This window comes from Amaranthus tricolor, chromosome 3 (assembly GCF_026212465.1).
Source record: "Amaranthus tricolor cultivar Red isolate AtriRed21 chromosome 3, ASM2621246v1, whole genome shotgun sequence".
Classification (NCBI taxonomy): Eukaryota; Viridiplantae; Streptophyta; class Magnoliopsida; order Caryophyllales; family Amaranthaceae; genus Amaranthus; species Amaranthus tricolor.
The window spans coordinates 27,390,068-27,415,027 of record NC_080049.1 but is presented as its reverse complement, the minus strand read 5'-3'; the positions used below and the strand labels follow the sequence as shown (position 1 = coordinate 27,415,027).

At 29.7% G+C, this 24,960-nt stretch overlaps 2 protein-coding genes across 3 annotated transcripts; one reads left to right on the top strand and one right to left on the bottom strand.

Moving 5' to 3' along the window:
• Positions 1–2,220: 2,220 nt before the first annotated feature.
• Positions 2,221–7,863, top strand: LOC130809352 (uncharacterized). 2 transcript variants are annotated; one of them, XM_057675085.1, is made up of 5 exons: positions 2,221–2,352; positions 2,451–2,523; positions 7,042–7,108; positions 7,227–7,296; positions 7,380–7,863. In XM_057675085.1, the coding sequence occupies exons 1-5, from the start codon at positions 2,257–2,259 to the stop codon at positions 7,464–7,466; spliced, it is 393 nt and encodes a 130-aa protein (XP_057531068.1). In that variant the 5' UTR covers positions 2,221–2,256; the 3' UTR covers positions 7,467–7,863. The 2 variants fall into 2 exon arrangements, with proteins under 2 accessions (XP_057531068.1, XP_057531069.1); XM_057675086.1 differs by having other exon boundaries at positions 7,057–7,108; positions 7,380–7,754.
• A 919-nt stretch (positions 7,864–8,782) lies between these two features.
• LOC130809351 (polyphenol oxidase, chloroplastic-like) lies at positions 8,783–12,772 on the bottom strand. Its single transcript, XM_057675084.1, has 2 exons — positions 11,641–12,772; positions 8,783–9,928 (listed from the first exon to the last, which is right to left on the bottom strand). Exons 1-2 carry the CDS (start codon positions 12,439–12,441, stop codon positions 8,918–8,920), a joined length of 1,812 nt encoding a protein of 603 aa, XP_057531067.1. The 5' UTR covers positions 12,442–12,772; the 3' UTR covers positions 8,783–8,917.
• Positions 12,773–24,960: the final 12,188 nt, after the last annotated feature.

Here is a 24,960-nt window from a genome sequence, read left to right as displayed (position 1 = left end):
TATTAGTGTTCACTTTAAAATACTAAATGTATATGAACTAGCTTAATAGAAATAGTCTTACAATAAAACTATTACATTTAAAAATTTAGCTATTCTTCTGAGAGTCCATCTCATTATGAGATGATCTCAAAACAAGTAGTTCATATTCGATAATTTTTCAATATTAAAGTATTTAATCTAAACAAGGAATATGTCTTATCGTGAAATGGTTTTATACTATTAAAAATTTGTGTATTTGGGTAGCTTTTTGTGTCCCTTGTTTAGTTACAAATTTATACTGTTACCCGTTACTGATGACGCTCTTATGCTTCTGGATTGGGCCCTGTCCAGTGACTATTTAGATACTGGAGGAGTAGAACACTAAATGGAATTTTGACCTTCTGTCCAGTGGCTATGAATTTTGACCTTTGTTTCGGAATTCGGATATATGGAATTTTTACCTAAACTACTTCCTTTTTGCTGACTTTTGCTATCACTATAATTTGTGAGGAAGATAATGTTCAACATATTGAATGGTACAAGAACTTATAAAGCTCGGGGTCTTAATATTAAATTACGTAGTATTCCCTCCTATTCATCTATTGTGTCTCATTTGACTTTTTATCATTTTTAAAGTGGTTAAATGGGACTACATGTTAAAGAAAAATTAGTGTTTTTAAATTTTTATAGGGGTAAAGTGGGGTTAGTAGGTATAAAGGTGTAAAAAAGCTAAGTTTAGTAGGGGTAAATTAATAAAGGTAATATATCCAAAATAAAAATGAAACATTTAAAGTGGCTTGACCAAATAAGAAAATGAGACACTTAAGATGAATAGGAGAGAGTATATAATGTTAAGTGTTTAAAGATAACAAATTATTATAAAAATATCATAATTTTTAAAAATTATACTGTGCCTTTATTGAATTCGTCAATTTTTACTCCGCCCCTAATGATGCTTGATAAAGGAAATATGTGCACAGAAAAATAAATTAAATGTATAAATGAAAAATAATAAGAGTAATAATAATAACAAAAAGGTTGTATAGAAAAACATATGAAAGACTAAAAAGGAAAAACAAAGACCATCATGGGTAGTAAATTAGTAATACTCCAGTTCTATTCCATTTAACAATTTTGCCTCAAAGAAACGCCAAATTGTATCAAAATTCTCAAGTTAAACTACTAAAAGAAAAAATTGAGAGTAAGAATTCTAACTTTCGTATATACACAAAAATAATCACAAACTTTTTATTATTCTTAAATAATCTAAAAATTTTATGTATGAATTTGCTTTTTCTTCTACATTAATGGTGATATATAAATAAATAAGCTAAAAACTTTTTTAGTATAACCAATATGTGATATTCAAAATCTCTTATATACTTATGTTTTGAGTATTTGTTTTCACTTGCAAAATATCATGTGGGACACTTGATATGTTGAATAACCTAACCTACTTTTATAGAAAGAACTATGTCATGAAATAAACTCTAATTATATCTTTAATCCGTTTGATAATCGAATTTAAACTGTAATAATGGTAATAAAAAGTTAGTGTAAATTTAGTGGAATACATTTCGATTTTTCTTTAACAATCTAAATTTTTTCACAAATTTGATTTCAATGTATTACTATTACCATTTAAATATATGATATTAAATGGTAATAAAAAAACTGTAAACCAAAATCTAACTCTAATATCGTGACAAGTCCATAAATTACATCTTATTTTAGTTAGAGATTTGAAATCCATTTTCACCTAGACAAATATTTATCAAGATCCATTACCGTGAGACGACTTAATATGGGTTGACCCAATTTTAATTTCTTAAAATTAAATGAAAATAACAGTTTTTATTTAGTTATCTACTTTGTAAGTTTAATTTTGGATTGCTTGTATGGCTGTCTCACGGTGAGACGGTCTCATACAAGATTTGCTATTTCACCAAACAACTAGTCTCTTGAGAATCCGTCTTTTTGAGAGATGTACCTCAAGCCCAACCCATTAAAGATTAATGCTTACGTACCGTATTCTTAATGCCTACTTACATCATCCTTAATGCTTAATTGTTGTATTTTTAATGCTTATTTTCAATATATTAAATATTTTACTTAACATCATTCTTAATATATACTTGTAATATTTTAAAAAAATATATATAATAAACCAACCCATTTATCATTCCCTAACCTACCCTATAAAAAGGGTAAATTCACAAAATAATTCTTGGTTAAAATAATTTTACTCTTTGATTCTTGAAACAAGACGATTGAAAAATGGGCGGAGGCGGGGGTAAAGAAGAAGAACAAGATGGCATGTCGGTACACTCTCCTTGCAAGGCTCCGCCATCCTCAGCATCTTCTCTCTCCAAGGTCATTCTCTAATTGATTTATGATTCTGGGTTTTGTATAAAATTGTGACATCTCAATTGGTTTCTTTTTGTTTTTTTTTGTGGGTTTTGACGAAATAGGAGCAATCACAAGCTGAATTGGAGCTTAGATTTTTGGAGGCACTTGAAATTTATCCTCCTGGAAAATTAAAAGGCATGTGTGCTCTTTCGTATTCTCTTCTCAAATCGTATGGAAGTGTCTGATTTTAATATCCTAATTTGGCTGACATTTACTTGTTTCTATTCTTCTGGGTGTTTGTTTGCATATATTTCCATTTTAAGTGAATTCTTTGCTTATTTATTATGCCTAATTCTATTGAGATTGATCAGAAATGACTTGTTTGATTACTACATAAAAGATTTTAGATAGATGGAATTTGCACAAACACATTTTATCATTCATTGAAGGATTGATGACATTGAAGAGTATGTGGGAAGGATATTGTGGTGATGGACGAACACGTTGGGGATGTGGGATTGATCATTCTTTCTTTTCTAAGGCTAAGAATACCTCAATGCCAAACACATTTTATCATTCATTGAAGCAAGGATTTGTTTGTATTTTACACATAGTATAGAAAGTGTGAAAACCCTTAGTGACTTATACAAGTAAGGGAATTATTAATTGATTACTACTTGACCGCGGGAAAATGATAGGATAAGCTACCTAAATTGCAAGGTCATACTAGGTAAAGATGTTGTTAGCTAACACAAACTTGTAGTCTTTGGTGTTCGTATCTAAATTAGATTGCTTAAGTATAAAACCCAAGGGGTAGGAAATATCAAATGGTTGAACCTAAAATAAGAAATGCTTTGCTCATATAATTCTTGAAGATGCTAATTGACCTAGTGAGTAGGATGTTGATTTAGGTTGGACAAAGATGAAAAATTGTATCATTTGTATGACTACGGGCACTTTAGGAGAAGCAAAGTGTGGTATGGTAGTGAAGAAAGACACAATATTTTGCGATAAGCAAGTAAAAGCCGCAATAAAGAAAAAATAATGTCATTTAGCTCAAAGTGAGGAGAACATTAAAATATATAAGGTAGCCAAAACTATGCCAATACAAGCGCCCAAAGTCTTAAGTGTATAAGGCCATATACAACATGTTGTAGTCACGCATAGATTTTTAGGATGGCCAAAAAGAGACAAACAATGAGAAAGAATCTTAGTAAGGTGAAGTGTGTCAAGAATAAATAACGAAACATTTTTCTTCGAGATGAAAGCATATCCTTGACAAGTTGATTAATGGAGTTAGGAGATATTTCTATGTAAGAGGAGGAAGCAAACATTGAATTTGAGCGTCAAAGTAACTAAGTAGAGTTGGATAAAGCTTTAAAGAAATGAAGAAATGGAAAGCAATGGGTCCTCACAGTAATCTTATCAATGCTTGGAAATGTTTAGGGTAGAAAGAATTAAATCAATTATTTACCTCCTTGACTAGATGGAGAACAAATAAGATGTTGAAAGACTAGACGACAAACAACATGATACCCATCTATAAAAATAAAGGGAATGTGTAAGACGATTCTAACAAGAGGCAAATAAAAGTTGTTATTTGGAGAGGGATTGAAAAAAGTCTATAAGATGCACAAACATTCCAAAGACCATTGTGGTTTTATACCGGGACGATACAAAAACATCTATCTGATGTAACAAGGAATTGGGTAAAAAAATAATTTGCACATGATTTTTTATTTACTACAGAATGTGTACGATAGAAACTAAGGGAATTGCCTTGGTAGATCATTGAAAAATAATGTCATGTAAGTATAGCAATACACCACAAGATATGTATAAGGAATTACAAACCAATTCTAAGACTGGTGGACGAGCAAAGAAGATTTCCTTATTAGAAGTTTCATGGTACATGTTGTTCGCTCATAACATCTGATTAACGAAAGAATCTAGAAATAACATCAATAATAAGCTAGGGTATTATAGAGAGCCTTTTTGGCATGAAGGACTATAACAAGAAAAGTTATAAAGTAAGAAATGAAAGAGCTCATTGTAAGTGAGTGTTTTAGTACATTGGCTCAAATTTTTACAGGAGTTGATATATTAATTCATTATAGGATTGAATGTGACTGATTCAAATAAAAGATTGAAATCATGAGGAGTTTTGAGGAGGAAAAGTTTGATCTAAGATGACATGGATGACAAGGATGAAACGGGACATGATAAATTGGGATTAGAGGAGTTACTTACTATAGATAAGAGTGAACAGAGGAGGATAATAAATGTGGATGATCACTGAAACTGTTTTAGTTGTAGACTTGGTGGTTAATAATAGATACATCCAATTTAAGTAAATCTATTTTAGCATTGATTTTTCACGTTGAATTGTTTTAGTTCTTGTAATAGACCCAATAATATTGTAATTAAGTCTTTGTATTGATGTATAACTGTAATTGATTTTTAGCAACCTATATAAGGAAACATTTGAAGCTTTATGTGGGCAACTAGAATAAGTGAATAACCCTCATATAGTCATATGGATCCCTGTAAGACCATTTGACTGTGGCCTACTCAAAAAGTTTTCTTTGAAACCCACCCCTTACCGAGTGTATGAATCTAGTACACAATCTAAGCACTCTGTTGGCTACTACAATTCACCTAAAATGCAGCTCAAGGTAATCCTGATTATGTCAAGCAGCCTATATGAATGGAAACATAACTTTTAACTCTTACCATATTGCATAATATCAGCCGCATAGCGATCACAATGTAAAGGCTTTTGAGGTTATCTGTCACAATGACTACCAAGGCTACCAAACCAGCCGAGACAATGGCGTATCAAAGGCGTAATAAACTCCCATGCAATAAACTTCCATGCTGAGCTGGCATATTAAGCTAATTTTTTGTTTTAGGAAAAGTTCTAGAAAAGGAATCTTTGTGTGTAACCACCTTTATTTTTAGAAAGTTTGTTATGCTTAGGGACTATATATATCCTGACGTAATAATGAGGCAATCATCCAGGAATTAATACACACAACCTTTTCCCTCTCTCTACTATTCTCTATTATTCTTTCTGTCCTTCTTCTCTTCTTTCCTGTACTCTTCTGTACCTTCTCTTCTGAAATTCTTCTTCCTGACTTTCGAAAATCTTTCTCTCTTTTCCTATATTTAGCAGCTGTGAAGTTGGGTTCACCACATTATCACAACCACTATATAGGACGTGACAGTCGTGAAAATCTGCATTGACCATGAAAATAGTTTTGTTACTATATTTGAATCAAATAGCTTGACGACATATTAGTTATATTTTATTGGTGAAACCTAAACCTAAAAAGGTTTGTTCTGCTCTTCAACTTATGGTCAGTAACAATTCTTCAAGCCAACATTCGTAATCTATAATGCTTGGAATCAATAATGTAGTTTACCTTGTAATATATCTTCCCATCTCACTTATTAGTTAATGTTTGACTTACCATTTCCTTGTAATATGATTTATCATGCTTCACGAAGATATGTGCTGTTACATTTGCATTGGCTCCTGATATATGCCGTCATCATGCTTCACGAATATATGTGCCGTTACATTTGCATTGGCTCCTGCTATGTGCCGTTATCATGCTTCACAAAGATATGTGCCGTTGCATTTTCATCGTTCTCTGATATCCCTCTAACCTTCATACTATGAGAAATCAAAAATCTGATCACCTCTTTATTTTTGTTTTTATAAATTATATGTTTATATTAACCAAAAGACTCAAGAATCAAAGTGGAAAAATGGGGTAACGGTTGTGATTGTGGTAACGGACACAATGAGCGGTAATGGGGGTGATGCGGTTATCATACCGTCAAATATCTGCCTAAATCACGAAATATCGCTTTAAGCGGCCTATAGTACAGTATTTTACACCTTTACGATGTGGCCAATACCAGTTAGGTAAATTTAAAACCTTTATGATACGGGCGATACAATACGATGCGACCTCGTTATGTTAAGAAGTGCCCTACCAGATCAAAACCTCGGATAAGTCCGCCAATCCAATTTCAACACGCATGCCCTTTGGGAGAGAAGGAAGAAGGGTTAGACCACTCCCGAGCTGCTCCTAGTAGGGATTTATCCCACAATCTCTTGGTTATAGGAGACAATCCTTATCATTAGGCCAACCACTCACTTGGTTCATCACTCCTTTAAATAGCTTGTATAAATTACTTGGTTATCAGCTTATCATCCCTTTGAATAACTTGTTTAAAAATGGGTTTAAGGATTACAAAACATGTAATAAGCCTATAAGTTCAAACCTGCCATACAGCTCTTTGGTGCCCTTATCCCAAATAAAAAGGCTTCAATCCGATTATAAGATTCTGGCTGCTGTTAACTGTTCATTGAGAATACTAGTCATGCAACCGATAACTTCACTTTTCTTAATCCTATAATTTAGTTAGTATTATGGGGCTCTATCAACTCATTAGTGTTGTGCTAAAAAATCATGAAGCCATATTTTATTTCTAGTACAATAATTCAGTTTGATGTTAAAGAGTTTGTGAAGCTACCAAAGCTAAAATTCATTACTGCTCATAACTTCTGATCAATTGGAATGTATCACTTCCTTCCTGTTATGTTATTACTTATTTGTATATTGCCAAGCACTTGCATCATGCCCAGTTCAATTAGTTTTAGTAAACTTTTATAAATCAAATGTAAGAATTTGGTAATAGGATTTTCTGCATCAGGCATACATCACCACTTTGTCCTTTATGGTGTGACGGATTTTCTCCGAAGAAGGTATGCAATTGTGTCTTTATTATTATTGATTTGTTTTCCTAAATCTATATTTGGTCACCTGTTTCTGAGAAAAATTTAGACCTTTCAATGCATTGATTATTCCATATGCTTTAAACAGACTTGATCGTCAATTCTCTTCCGAAGAAGTGTTGCGCTTATTAGATCGTTTCTACAACTTGGAGATGCTGGTAAGAAATTCGTTGACGATCCATTTAATCATATAAATTGTGGCGTAGTATAGCGATCATTCTTGTCTTAATTTTGGTTTCAGCGAGGAGAGGATGAAGATGCAGAATTCCCTAACCGCGAAGAGGAGTTCTCTTTGCCACAAAGTTATTTCACCAAGGAAGAATCTTGAACAAAGAAACTAAGGGAACATGTTCTAAATTTAACCAATAGCTCACCAGAATGTTCAATTTTTGTTGATCAAAGCACCATAATTGCTTTTTTTTTTTTTTTTTTTCTAAAATTTTGTATCTATATAATTATAGAATGAGCACCTTTGTAAATGGCCTAGTGTTTTGAGTTTGTTTTTACTCTACCTTTGTAATGCTTGGCTTGCTTTTATAAAGTTCGTTTAGGGTCTTGTTTTTGATGGTATGATTGTGGATGGCCCATTATTTGGTTCGACCCGTTAAAAACCATCACTTGGTATTTTTCTTTATTATCATCATCATATTTTGCTCATTAAAGTTATGATTAAAATTTGAGTGAAAATGTTTTGTTTCAACTCGGCTTTATCCAATGGGTTAAATATCAATTAGTATATTTTGCTCATAAAAGTTATTAATTGTGATTTGTGAGTAAAAGATATCCTTAACTTGTAGTATATCAAATACCAATAAACTAAAGTTGCACTTTCTCCGTTCAAAATATTTGCAATGTTGACTTTTTTTACGTAGTTCAATGCACTTAATTTAATTTTTGATATCTCTAATTGTGTAACATAATAAAAAGTATAAAAAATTGATGTTAATAATCTCTATATTGAAATGACTTAAACAAGATTCCACTTGACTATGTTTTAACTTACGAATGAAGAATTACTCACAATTCAAAGGTGATAAATGAATATTGTAATATTTCCGGTAGCAAATGTACATTGAGTCAATGCTGTCAATTGACAGTATTTGATTTATGTATAAACCTATATTCATTATCATGTTAAATATTAATAAGTTTGGTGGCTCAGTTGGTAGAGGTCTTAGTTTTTAATATATTAACCTATAAGTTGAAAATTGTAAAAATGAATCCAGTCGTGCAAAATATGCATTTGCGCTTAGGTCAAATCACACGATGTGTGCGATTGGGTCAATTACCCTACAATAACTTTTTATTCAAGCAACTTCCATGTAAAGGTAACAAATGAAAATAGTAAAGCAAATAAATTTAGGCTATTGTTAAACATCGCCACCCTTTTCATTTTATCGTCATCTCTATATTAATGAAATGACAAAAATGCCCCTGGACTTGAAATAACAATAATAATAATAATAATAATAATAATAAAAACAATATTTAAAAATATTATTATTTTTTAAAATTTTTTTTAAATATTATTATTATTATTATTATTATTATTATTATTATTATTATTATTATAATTATAATTTAGGGGCAATATCGTCAAATTATAAAAATAGAAGTGACGATAAAATAAAAAGGATAACGATGTATAAAATTGTGTAAATTTACTCAAAGCGATGATTTCTACAAACCCATTTGATTGTGATATTAAATAGTGGTTATTAAGATGATTTATACGTAAAATTTTCTAGAAATATACATGTCATTTCTACAACAGTATAGTTAAGCAATAAACTGAATATCAACACCAGTAATAACAATAGATTCAGTCCCAATTCTGGGTACAATGGCCACCTGAATGGCTTCATCTTCCGCCGCACCAATATCATCCAACAAATTAGTAAGTGCCAATTTCAGCTCTATGTTCTTCCCCATTCCGTTTCTCATCATCCCTTTTTCGCCATCTTTATGACCCAAACTAGTAAAACTCCCTGCATACTCATCCTTAATCTGAGTCTTCCCTTTTAGATCATACTTACCATCATCATTCACATACACATCAAACTTACAGAACCCCATCCACATTCCACTCTCAAACGAAATCACCAAAACCTCCTCTTCTTTCTCTTTCTCAATCGCACTTCTATTCTTTTTCGGTCTTTCTACTTTTGTTTCAATCACTGAATTCAATGTCTTCGGAAACTCAACAACATCAGACTTCACTGCAGTACGCCGCTTTGGTACCGCCTTTAGTGTCGTACGCTTAGGCTTTGGAGCTGTTTTGTTGCGATCTAGCCAAAGTAATGGCTGTTTTTGATAAGTAAACCCTAATTTCTCGCTATCGAAACTATCCCTAATATAAACCCTAACAGGATTAGCGTTTTCATCAAAGAAAATGAAGTAAATATTGAGATAATCAGGAACATTGAGATTAACTCTTCCTTCGCCAGGAAGATCTCTAGTCCAAATATCCCACATCCTATCAACATTAGCGTGGTGACAGTAGAAGATAGGATCCCGTGCTGCGGACCAAAATGCGCCCATATTCTGACCGCCTTCAGTTTTTTGTCCTGTCCAGATGTGGATATTGTTGTGTGGTGATCTTTCGAGTGAACCAGCATTTGCGGATTTGAATTGACCCACATCTCCCGCTACATATTCGGCCCCGAAGAACAGTTCGGGTTTGGTTACGTATAACATTTGCTTACGAACCAACAGTAAATTTTGCTGGATTTGTTCCTGGTCGTTATAATCTGGCTCTATGAATGACTTGTTGTAAGCTAGATCTACTACCTGCAAGAATATAGAATAAAACAAATTTTTTTTATCTTCCTATTTGAAATTTGGAAAGAAAATAGGTCAAATAATGATTATATACTTCCTCCCAGCCGTTCTAAAATAGATGTAATTTTAGGATTTTTACACGATTCATTTATACCATTGATTTGTGTTTAATTTTTGATCTATAAGTTAAAATATAATCAAGTAAGATTTTATTAGATTCATCTAAATGAAAGATATTAATATTTATTTTTTATATTTTTTATTATACATAAATAATGATATTAATGGTAGAATAAATACATTAGAATACGTAAAAAGTTAAACGTTGCAGCTATTTTGAAACGAAGGCATTATTAAATACTCTATACAATAATTTTAAAAATAAAGATTCAATACTATACAACTCAAAAAGTTTATTCCATAAAATAAAAGTAAATTACATTGAAAATTATAATGTAATTAATTTCTATATACTCCATTAGTCATTAGTGTAAGTGTATGTTGTAGTTTTAAATTTTGAAGAAATCAACTACGATCGTCTTTTATTTAAAGTAGGGTTGGACGTGAACAAAACATAATTACAAAACACAGGTAATTCTACAGTGGCTACCAACAACTATAATCAGCAATCTTTAGTCAATTTCTATCATGATATATGAGGCTATAAACCATTAGTTTTCTTAATTATTAAAAATGCAATTAATTAAAAAGGACTAAAATGTAATATATTTTTTTTAAATAGCAAATAACTTAACAAAAAATTATACTTTGACACAATGTCAATTATTTACACCAAAATCACCAATAACCTTAAACGTATTTTCAAAAAAAAAAAGTTTGATAAATATGTATTTTATTAAGTTTTTTATAATGGTTGAGAACAAAATAAACACAATAATTAATTTCTGTTAAATTAATTTGAACTTATTGTGAATATCAATATACTATCAATATATTATCGACGGGAAATACGAGAAGAACACATTTCATAAGGCAAAGATATATCATTCCAAAACCACATGACAATGAGGGAAGGACTCCAGGCCAATGACTTATAAAATGTGCACAATCTTTACTCCATAGTTCCTCCAATTCAATTTAGTTGTACCTTTTGAATTTGGCACAAATATTAAGAAAATGAGAAGACCACGTAAAATAATAGATTCGTGTGCAATATTAGGTATATTTAACAATTAGAAAATGAGGGAACCATCTAAAAATGCACTTCCTTAAGGGGAGTGAAATTTGATTATTGTTTTTGACACATATTTAGAAGAAAAATATATCCATGTGAAATTTCGTTAGTTTCGTCTTAATAAAATGAGGGAACCATCTAAAAATGCACTTCCTTAAGGAGAGTGAAATTTGATTATTGTTTTTGACACATATTTAGAAGAAAAAATATATCCATGTGAAATTTCGTTAGTTTCGTCTTAATGTGTACTTTTTTATTATTTATATTTTTTATAATTTTTTATTATGTGTATTTAGAGATATTTAAGTTTAAAATTTGCTGTAAAAACTATGCAAAAAGTAAATGAGAAGAAAAAAAAATGAAAAGAGTATGTCTTAAAATGAAAATGAGACAATAAAAGTGAACTGTCTAAATAAAAAAAGGGGACTAACAAAAAAGAATTGAAGGAAGTATAATTTATCGATGAACCATACCAAGAATTTATCACTATATCTAGTTGTCTACTTCCATTATTTATATATGTTACCTTTGTAAGGTGGTCTGGATTGCGTTTGGGGTCGTAGAGTGAAGAATTAATGTCATTGAACATTGCTGGGATCCGCATGCCATCTGGGTGATCCCAGTTCCAATATGGTAATGCAAATCCGGGTTTACCGATCAATTTCCCAAGTATCCTCTCAAAAAAATATATTTCCCATCTATGAAAGGAAGCAAACAACCAAGTCGTATGGACTTCCAAACGGGTATCCGGATATCCGACAACCGGATAGGCTCCATCACAATAAGCACAATGTACCCTCGCTTGCTGCACTAAGCTGCGAGGGTCAGTCGTAGGAAGAGATCTCATCTTTGCAATACCTGTCTTATAGTCCTCCAACCAAATCGGGTCTTTCATCGCTAAATGGGCAGGTTTTCGGACCCGCAGTACCGGATTCGGGTAGTTCTCAAATTTAAAATCAACCAATTTTGATGGGTCGATTTTTGGTGGGCAGCATTGGTCTCCTACTGACCCGTCCCATGCGGCGTCAGTGAGCGTACAATTTTGGTAATCTGGTTCAATTGTGGCGGCTAATGTATTGGCTGGTAAACCGCTGTTTAAAGTGGCAGCAGACCCACACAAGCCTCCTAGACCAATGAGCATATTTCTTCTATCAATAGGGCCAATTTGGGGTTCATAGTTGTTTTTGTTATGACAAGAGATTGGTTTCTTGCATGAATATGGAAACCCATTTGTTCCATTTTTAGATTTGGTAGGTTTGGGTGTTTTGAGGAGTAAAGGGGTGTGAAAAATGGAAGTGGTTAAGGTAGAACAAGATAGAGAAGCCATTAACGTTACTACTATTGCTGGTTAGGCTGAATGAAGGTAAGAGTTAGACGAGAATCGAAAAAACTCTGGTTTGATTAAGTGGTATTTTGTACAAGCTAATGGATGTTATTACAAGCTATTAAGCTAAGGCAAAGATGGTAGAAAGATTTGAAAAATATTGGAAACATCTCTCAAATTTATAGAGGGTTTTGGAGTTTTGTTAGTCAAAAAATCAAAATAGGTTGGTTGTTGAGTTCAACTTATTTGAGTCACTTAGTTGAAAAGATGGTATTTATTTGTGTTTAGTTAAGTGTTTGATTTCATTTTCTCTATTCAAATAATCAAATGTTATAGGACTTCATTGCTTTTAATTTGTTGAAATAATACATTTGAATATTTGTGTGATGCTCAATGCTTTCATTTTCTGATTCTAAGCCCAATCTTATAAATGTATGTAGAAATTATTTATTCTTTTTTAAAGCGTTGATTTTAATATAATTTTTTTCTATTGAAATGATTGTAAAGTATTTAGGAATATTACATGAAAAAGTAATATACACAAAATTTCAAGAGTATGGTAACATAGTTATATATATATATATATATATATATATATATATATATATATATATATATATATATATATATATATATATTATATATTTATATATATATATATATATATATATATATATATATATATATATATATATATACATAGTTATATAAATATAAATATAGTTATATATATATATATATATATATATATAATATATATATATATATATATATATATATATATATATATATATATATATATATATATATATATATATGTATATATATATATATATGTATATATATATATATATATGTATATATATATATATATATGTATATATATATATATATGTATATATATATATATATATATATATATATATATATATATGTATATATATATATATATATATATATATGTATATGTATATATATATATATATATATATATATATATATATATATATATATATATATATATATATATATATATATATACATACATACATACATACATACATACATACATACTGTAACGGCCCGGTTTAAGTGACTCGGAAATTCATATGAAAATACAAATTCCGGTCCACTCCATGGGCTCCAGAGAAAGGATCTCCTCTAGGATCGTCAGCGTTCCTTCGATAAAGAAATATAATTAAAACGGAAAACAGTACCAGCGTGAAAGAAAAATAAGTCAGCGGAAGCTCTTACGTAGAACTCGAGAGCCTAAAGGCCTCTAGACAAACTAATTGAAATAAGCGGAAGCGAAAGGAAAACTACACTATCTCCTGTTACATAAGTACAGAGTTTCTTTCTACTCATAATCCAATACAAAAAGATAATAGCATAGTCTTGATGATTACGGGTTCTAATTCGAGACCTCACTCCAGACCCCACCTGCAATCAACCTACTAGTCGTCGTATGACAACACACAGTAGGTTCCAAAGAAACAAACCAATACACGTCAGAGACTTCATACAAATATCAATCAGGTTGAACACAAGCAATATGTTTATCCTAGAATGCATAGGCTCTAGTACATTCATTATTAGTTAATACAAACTTGTAACGTTGCCCGTCCTGTTCGGGTCGTTCAACTATAAATCATTCATTATTAGATACTTCCAACTTGTAACGTTGCCCGTCCTGTTCGGGTCGTTCAAGTATAAATCCAAATCTTTTTGGAGGAATACACTTGGGAGAGCTAATCCCAAGGCAACCACCGACCTAAGACGTTGCCCGTCCTGTTCGGGTCGTCAAAGGCTAAAGTATGCACTCCCCCATGGTGACTGTAATGATCCAAAACTGTCATGGGAACAATAATTATAATAATCCAAACCAATACGTTAACCCCTTTGGGTAACATAATACAACCAAACATCAACCCCTTTGGGTGTCAAACACATAAATTCTCAATTTCCAATTAATTTCTTTCAAATAATTTGAAGTGTCTAATCCTTATGTGATTACAATGCCTCGATTAGGAATGAAACAACACTACTTGCACAACCACATAAACAGTATGGTCTAAGCGTATACCTTTAAGCGCTGCAACCAAACTATATTTGACCATGATAGAAATTTCGCCCTCTTATGAATCGAGGTCCTAAATATCACACACACACAAAACAATCACGTATTAGAACGTGTTTACACATTTAATCCACTCCATACTACTAAGACATCACTAGGATTTGATAATTTTAAATGTTTTCATCAAATTTCTAATAGTTCCAATTTGTAAACTTTAACCAGAAACTTAAATGATCGATTTGGACAGTTTAGAAAATTCAAACGAAAAATCTAACTTCGCCGCTGCGTTCGTAACGCGTCAATTACCTTGGGTACCAAATTTCATAATTTCTAACATCTAATTATTATTTTTAATTATTTTAAGCGTTTAACGAGTTTTTAACGCATCGGTACATAAAACAACGGAACATGACTAACATTTCCGGATCGGCTCCTTTACCGAGACAGAACAGTTGCTGCTCGAATACATATATATATATATATATATATATATATATATATATATATATATATATATATATATATATATATATATATATATATATTAATTTCATTATTATTATTATTATTATTATTTTATATATACATTATCAACCCTTTTTAAATCTCATAACCAAAATAACTCTAGCAAGGTCACATTCACAAAATCCTTCAAGAGACTTACAATTTCATAAATTATGATAACTAAATTAAATACTTAATTCTCTTAACAAATTAAATTTTGTAGAGAATTACAAAACCAATTCACCATTTTAAATCAAGACATATATATATATATATATATATATATATGTATATATATATATATATATGTATATATATATATATATATGTATATATATATATATATATATATATATATATATATATATATATATATATATATATATATATATATATATATATATATATATATATATATATAACACAATCCTTCAAACAAATCAAATTTTGCTAAAGGATTTATAAACTCTTGGATGATTACATTCCTTGATCCATACCATTTAAATTTCATCTAACAAATTGAAATTTTGTTAGAGAAAATAGACCATAAGAAATTTATTTAAATTTCAATATAACTTTAAATTCTTAATTCTTATAACAAACTTAAATTTTGTTAAAGAATATTGATCATGAAGTTCTTTTCTTAATCCTTTTAACAAATTATAGTTTATTAAAGGATTATTAGAGAAATTTTTTTTATATATAAAAGAAAAATATTCAATCCTCCTATAAGTCATAGGATATCATTATACATAAAAATATAATTCATTTTAGAAATCTTGTATATAAAATCTATAATTAACAATTCAATTAAACTTACCCTTTGATCAAAAGATTGGATTAAATCAACAAGAATTTTTTTTTCTTTTGAATGTGCCGAAACCCAAAGAGCAAAAAGGGAGAAAGAAATTTCTGAATTTTTCTTTGTGTTTTACTTGAAGTTTAAAATGGTGATGGAATCAAAGGAGTTTAAGGATTAATAGGCACTTAAGATAATGGTCATAATTGTGCCATAATACACAATTATGAGAGGAGTTACAAGACTCCTCCCATGCCTCCACCAACCGGCCACCCCCTCAATTTCCCTAATTATTTTTTTTAAATTAATTAATTAATTAAGTAATTATTATGATATTGTTAAAACAGAAAAGAAACGTCACACGATGACATCGTACGTGATAAAACTCGTTACCGTTAAAATTTAATTTACTTTATTCTTATAATTGTGAAATATATAAGAAGATTACATCGAAAGAATAGAAAATAAAACCCGAAATAAATCTTTTATGGAGATATTTTTATGTGTAATAAGCAAATTTTTCTTTTTTTTATCGTATAATTTTTGGCAGAAAAGCAAAAGAGAGAGTGACATGTCTCAGTTAAATTAATTGGCTTTAGTATATAGTAAGTAGGAGTGTTTAAAAATATTCAACCTGTCGATTTGAAATCTTATTGGCAGGTCATTATTAAAAAGAAATTTTATAGCCGCTAACTCGTGTGAATGTAGCCGAGATAATATAAAATTAAAAAAAACTTCCTTTTCTTGCAAACATAGCAAGCTACTTTATTGAAAATGTCAATATTTGGTTTAATAGAATTTTAAGTCGTATTTAGTGGTGCATGTAACTATTACTAAACGTCAAAATCAAAAGTCACTGTGTAGAATATTCTCTATACTTTTCTAAACAAATTATATTCTAACAATCTATCGGTAGGGGGCGCAAGCCCGTAGTAGTCTATGGGTTGTTCCCACTTGAATATTTGGACTTTTAAAAATTTAGGTATATTTGTTAGATAATTGTAATAAATAAAAAATAAAATAAAACGATTGTATATATTGAACCCACTTCATATATTGATAACTGACAAAATTATCTATTATTGAAAGTAGTATATAGTTATACTGACATTATCAATCAATTTGAATTAGAATCAGTAAATATAAATGACTACTTTTCAAAAATGAATTTTAGCCTAGATTTAAGTCGTTGAATAATAACTATTTGTTATTTCTTAGTTTTATATCTGCATTCTTTTTATTTATATAAATTTTCCTTAAAATGAGAAATCAAATGATGTACATTACTAATGTAGAAATTTTGATCGTACAATATTGACTTTATTATTAACTTTTTGAATCTACTTAATATAACGTTTGGATTCACTACTAATCAAATCATTTTTTTTTTTTGAAAGGAAAGGAAAGCTAAGCATTAGATTGAACAAAATCATATTAATAGCACACCTTATTAGCTTAGTAGGCTACTAAATATTTAACAATTACAATTATACAGAGCTATCCGATCTATAGATATCACTACTTAGACAACTAACGGGTATCTTAAAATTATCTTACTACTCCTTAAAAAAACAGCAAATATAGACGGCCACATATATTCAATCCATAATTTTAAAGTTGACGTTTTAAGGCTTGAATTGGACATTTTGAACCCTGAAATAGGTATTTTGTCTTGAATTTGACAAACTTAAAACAATTGGAACATACATTCTAAATCTTAAAATTAATATTTCACAGTTAGAGTTGATAAGTAAAATATAAAATTAAGGGTTAGAGTAGGGTTTTCAGAGTTCGCATTGATATTTTAAGTGGTGGCATTGTTGTTTTTAAAGTGTCAAATTTGATTTTTTAAATTTTAAAATAATATTTTAATATTTAAATTTGACAAATATATAATTTTTTCGTGGCACGGATGACACTACCTTACACAAAGTTTTGTGAAATTTTTTTTCATCTTATTACGAACAAAGTATCTATCTATTATTGGAAGCTGGTGGATAATATTCTTCCACGTTGCAAAAGAGCAAGTGACAACTTTTATTTGGTTGATCGAACACATACGACGAGATATGAATCAAAGTTTTATTTGAAATACTTGCTATATAATGATTTTTGATAGTAGTTAATGTATTTTATACATTGTGTGATTGTGTCTAATATGTAAGAAAAAACACAGTCAAATGAAATTTTGTTTGAATTGTCTTATCGCATAGTTTCATAATATTAACTTTTTATAATTTTTAAATGTGTATAGTTCAATGTATAAGTGATCAAAATAATATATTAATTTATATAAAAAGTCAAACGTAACAAGTGTAATAAAACGTAACAAGTATAATAAAACCGAGGAAGAATATTTGCACTAAATACTTGCTTAAAAGGAATTGGTCATTGACCATTAAACATGCCAGATATATTTATTAACCATCCAATGAAAAATACGGTTCTTAATTAGTACTACCGACCTTTATTTTAGTTCGCCTAGCTAATTTTGCAGTCGGAGACTTATTTTTTTTTCTTTTAACCAATCATTTCTATTACTTAACTTGTTTTTTATCTGATTTTTTCAAGTCAAATCTCCTTTTTGCTAATTATCACCTAAAAATACAAACTTATTATTTTTTTTTTAACCTATTATCATCTCTATTATTATCTAACTTGTTTTTTACCTGGTTTTTCAATTCAAATCTTCTTTCTTTTGTTAATTTTCACCCAAAAATACAAATTTGTTTTCTTTTTATTTTAACCGGTTATTTTTATTATTTAAGTTGTTTTTTTTGTCTGATTTTCAATTCAAATCTCCTTTTTGTTAATTTTCACTCAAAAACATAGATTTATTCTCTTTTCATTTTAACTGATCATTTCTATTATCTAATTTGTTTTTGTTCGATTTTTCAATTAATTTTTTTTTTTACTAATTTTCACCATAAAATGAACGATGCTAATTAAAAGTAACAGAAGAGCTAGCACTTAATAACATGTTAGGATCCTCTCTATTACTTAAAATGTATCTTTATTACTGAATCTAATGATTAGAATTACTTGATGGTGGAAAATAGAGAGATTTTAAAATTTTAATTTTTATTCTAAAATAAGTGTCAAAATATCAGCATAAATGATAATAAAGGAAAACAATAGAGAGGATCTAATACTAAGGTTTCTTTCAAATTTGAATAAGAGTACTCTTGAATTTTACTCCTATTGACATTTGAAGCTGCGAAAAATATCCGGTCACTTTGACGGCCCTACTACCTTCGATTCAGCCTGGCCTTGCCTTCCCTGCACGGTATTTAAAATTTTCCGATATAAATTAGTTGATTTAGTGGGTTGTGATACAGGTCGGGCTAATAGGAGAAACCCATTAAAGCGATAAAAGAAAGTTCTAAGTAGAAAAAATCTTTCGCATAATCTGATAGATCAGAATAAGATAACAGAAAAGAATGGAACGAAATTAATCCATGAATTTTATCAATCTAGTTTTTAATTTCATGAATTAGAAATTGGTTGGCATTACTTAGGTAATTGATACGTCAATTTAATCTGACAGCTTTATTACGCTTACTAAGTCTTCGGAAAATTAGGTCAAACAAAGTTTCTTGTGGTTGTAGGCTTGTAGCCCCGTGAATCACAAATTTTATGTACGGAGTATTATTTTGGCCTCTTTTCAAATACGTTTTTTAGCTTCAAACATCAGATTAAGCATTGGTTGAAGAGAAAATTTTATATAAATTTGATTCATGTTGTTTTAGTGTACATTAATTTTAAACAGTTTTAAAATAGCAAGTAGTCTTATTTAACAAGTACAATTAAATACAATCATTGAGAAATATTATATATTATTAGGTTGGTGTACATTAAAATAGCGTTGATCAAATCTATATGTGACTGTTATTTGGTTGAGTTGATTTTATGACATGGTGTCAAAAGCTAACTTGACATAAAATGTTACGTTTCATATCTCATTCATCCTTTATTTTAAGTGGAATATTTAGCAACATTTATGAGAAAGATGACTTAGAGTGCATAACTGGAAAATGTTTTAAGGATATAGCCTTATAGATCGTAAAAAATCAAAATAAATGGAAAAGACATCCATGCAAACAACCATATATTGATTCATAAAGTTGAACCCTATGCTTTAAGAATTAAGTCTATGTCGTTATGGTTGTATATGATTCAATGGGTATTTTAATTTTGGAAAGAACAAATGGATAGTTGCTGCATACAATTGGTTTTTACCAGATTTTTTTTGTTTTTTGGGTTACGACTTACGAGACAAAATTTTAGGGTATAACTACTACGTACGATCTTAGCTAAAAATTCAAATACTTATTCTTATAAAACCAGCAATAAGTATATTTTTTTTTTACTTTATTAATATTGTAGTTTATTTTAGGTAGAATAAGACAATATTTAAAATTTATAATTGAAAATATATGAAGTAATAAATTAGTGGATGAATATTAAAGATCTAGTATGAGACTATTTTCAAAATAGAATATGTAGCTAGCAAAAATTTTCAATATAAATTTAAAAGTAAACGAAAAATTATTCTGAATAATCCTACTTTTTGTCCATCTGCTGTAAATAATTCTTACTATTGATTATTTTTAAATAATTCAACCTTTGTATATTATTTGCTGATAGCACCTATTTTCACATTTTAACCGGCTATTAGAGGTACCTACCATCAAAGAGGAGTAGGATAAGACCAACGAAGAAGCATAAGGGGGAAGAAACTAGTAGGTACCTACAGGAGCCAGTTAAGATATAAAAAGGAAAGCCGTCAGCAAATAATATACAAAGTTTAAATTATTTAGAGATAACCAATAATAGAAATTATTCACAATAGATGAATAATAAGTAGGATTATTTTGAACTATTTTTCCAAAATAAATTCTTACGAATTTTATGGAATGAATCAAGTACTTGTATGTTGCACGAAGGATGTTATGAGCGTGAGTCTATATGTTGTCTATGTTTATGTGAATTTGCAACTTTTTCAATTTGAGTATCAAAAGTTTAATATTTTTATTATTTTCTTAATCTTTATGCCATTTGTATTTATATCAATTTCATGGGACTAAGGAAGCATTTCTCCGGCTAAGAAATTATTCCTTCTTCCGTTTCATATTATTTGTATCAAATTAACTTTTACACTATTTATTATTTTATGGCAATTTACGTATTTCAACTATTAACGAGAAAAAACATATGGGATCTTGTTTTATTTGTCTCGTCGCATATTTTTTAATATTAAATTTTTATAATTTTTAGTTATGTATAACTCTAGATATAAATAATCGGACAAACACATTAAATTGTGTAAAAATATGTTTGGTGTAAACATTTTAATAAGGAGAAAGTATATTTAAGTTGTTAATGGAAGAGCTTTTCAAGTTAAATAGAAGAATGAGGAGAGTATCCAAAATTCTATTATGTGATTATAAGTCTATATTCAAGAGTGATGGTCAGATGACGTACAAACTGACAGGGAACCAATGGTGGAAAACGTGATGAGCGCCAAAGAACACATGTTACACGAATTTTCCCACTTGGGTTTGAAAGATTTAACTTGCAATAATATCATGAATGAATTGTAGGGTCCAGCTCAATTGATTAAAAATTTTATTAATATTAAATTAATTAATATGAAATATGTAAAAAATAGTTGTATTGGTTTAGTTTGCATGTAAAGATGATTATTCGGCTTATTATGAAACGATATATTAGTAACTTGAATTTTTTTTGGTATATTATCTTTGTTTTGAAACACTCGCAACTGATTATAACATATTATATGTAAACATGTCACTATTCGTTGCAAGTATAATAAAAAAAATATATAATATATATTTTAAAAATGAACTTGTTGTACATGTGTCACGAGACTCTCTCGAAGTACGTTGAAGCAGAATTTTAACATTATTCTTACTGATGAAATTTACATTACGATAATCTCAATTATTATAGGAGACATCACGTAGTTAGTAAGGGTATTATTAAACTTCGCCACTCTTTTCATTTTATTCTCACCCCTATTTTAATGAAATGACAAAAATGCCCTTGGACTTAAATTTGTGTAACACACTTCAATCTCACTCAATAACACTTTTATCACTCTAAAAGTATTAAATCAAAACGTAAAAATTGTGTAGCTAAAACTTAGAAATGAAATTCCAAACAACAATTCGATGTAATTTCATTTTATTGCTACCCCTTATATAATGAATTTGCATTGCTGCCCCTTTATAATGAATTTGCATTTTTCTTCTTTTGTTTAAATTATTTTTTATTTTATTATTATTTAATATATGTTGTTGTTGATTATTTTATTTTATAATTTACATTTTTATTTTTAAAATTATTTTTAATTTTTATGTAAATTATTGTAGTATCTTATAATTTATGTTGTACTAATTTATTTAATTTATGATTTAAGGTTTAGTAACTTATAATGTTTGTTGTAGTAATTTATTTAATTTATAATGTATGTTGTACTAATTTATTTAAATTATTTTATATATTATTATTATTTAAATTATTTTATTTAATGTATATTTTAATTTACTTCAAATTTTAGAGTGAATTATTGTTTATTTAATATTGAATTTTTTTTTATTATTAATGTTTATTCGTACATTATTTTATTTACCTAATCTTTGTTTTACTTTATGTTTTAAATAATATTTATTACTGATTAAAAAAATATTTTACATTTGCAGAACTTTGAAAACTTAGGGGAAAATGTAGATTATTCTAGTAGATTTGTTACGGATAGGAAATTTGATTTTATAGATGAATTACATGTTTGGGCCAATGAGATAGCAATAGGAATAGGTTTTCAATTTACATGTGCTTCTTAAGCCAGGGGTAATTTGCATTTAAGATGTTTTAGAGTTAGTTTGTATTTAAGATGTTATCGATATGGTAATATTAGAGGTGATTTGCATAACTTAGATAATGCTACCCGACTTGGTTCTAAAAGTAGAACATGTAGATGTAAATTTATGATTGTATGTAGTAGTCGAAAGCCAGGGGAAAAACCTTGGACGGTGAAGGTGTGTCCTGGTGAAAAAGGAAGACATAACCACCCGTTCTTAGTGTACAAAGATGGTCATTTAAGGGCAAATATGTTGAATGTAGATATTCGACAGCACATATGAGAGCTTAGTACAGCCTGCAAGCAACCTGCGTTTATTATGACCTCAATTAGACAAAATTTCCCTGATTTTTTTGTTAGTATAAAAATTTATAATGTTAGACAATCAATAAGGAGAGAAGAGATGGAGGGTAGGACTCCCCTTCAACACTATCTTTATATGGCCACAAATCATAACTACGTGGTTTGGACAGACTTGGATAGTGAAGGGGAATTGAGTAGATTATTAATTGTAAATCCTACATCCATCCAAATGATACATATGTGGCCCTATGTTGTGTTGATAGATACAACATACAAAACAAACAAACAAAAGTGGCTGCTATGTGAAATAATTGGAATGATGCCAACCAATCAGAACTTCTTGGCTGCGTTTTATTTGATGCAAGATGAGGTGGTTAGGTGACAAACAGAGGCTTCGTACTCATTATCATCATCATCATCATTGGAACCCCCCAACTACTCTGGAGGCTAGTCTGGTCATCAAAGCGAGTACGCACTTGGTGCAGCGTACTCGAACGTTGGACCTCACTGTGTCTGGCCGCCTATTCTTACCTAGCCGCCTAGCAGAACCCGTAACCCCCATCTCATGAGGGTCCCCTCTGAGTAAGGTAGGCCTAGAACTATTTTCGCTCAACAAGTGTCTAAAAAAACCCTTTCCTCTTCCTTGGTTACTAGCTATTTACTACAATTTTGACAATTTAATTAATTATTAATAATAAATTAAAATAATAAAACATTACGTTAAGTTAACTACATGAATAAAAGACAATAATTAATTAACATAGTAATTCACGATTGGCAAACGATTAATTTAATAAACATATAACAATATAAACTAATAAACATTTCAAAAACAATAACTATTAAATTAATAAACATTTAATTAATATTTTATATCATCTAATAATTATTATTTTAATTTTATTATTATTATCCTTATAATTTATTTTCAAAAAAAATGATTATAATAATAATAATAATAATTTATTAACAAACATAATTTATTAACATAATCAATAATTATTATTAACTACAACAATATTAAACTAATCATTATCAACAAACATAGTTTAATAACATAAATATTAATTATTATTAATTAATAACATAAATGATGCCCTTAAGAGGAATCAGTTGGGCGCCATAAAAGGAAACAGTTTGAGGCCACTATGTGCCACCTCATCTATGCAATCTGGAGCGCAATAAATGATGCCGTGTGGAACCACAAAGTTCCAATGGTGAAGATGGTAGTGCACAATGTAATCGACGCCTCGGAGATCAAACTCAAATTTCAAGAGTCCTTGAGAGCCGTCATAGCGTGAAGCTCCTACAGCTTGTGTTTACCCTCTTTGTTTCTTGTATCCTTGGTACGTCTTCAGCTCTTAAGCCTGATGCTCAACTCCTTGGCTTAGGCCTCACTTTTTCTTAGGGCTAGGATGTTTTTAGGCATGGGTGTATTTGTCTTTGACTCTTGGTCTTGTCTTGTCAAGTTGGGCATGTCCTCCTGACATAGATAGTTTCGCTTACTGGCTTGCCGTTATGTATAGCTTTTTTTGAGGTTTCCCGCTTACCTCTCTTGCACATGGAAAGTGACACTTTGAAACCCTTCCTAGAAGGTGGGTTCTGTGTTCACACTGATGCAAACATGGGGAGGTAAACTGGAACACTAGGGGCCTTTGGTCCCTTGTCTCCCCATTTTTTGCTTGGGTAATATAAAAATCATTTCCTCAAAAAAAAAACATAAAACGCAAATATTATAAATTATAAAAAAGAAGGGTGGTCGCACGCAACTGCACCATAGGTGAGTCACTCAAAACGTGCGATTGGACCGTGGTTCAATCGCGTGAATTTTTTTTATTTAAATTTATGACGAGAAATTCGACTACACATTACCTTATATTGTTTTTGGCGTTTTGAATTTCTTAGCTTTAGCTCTACAAATTTTAGGTTTTGATTTTGTCTTTTTAGAGTGATAAA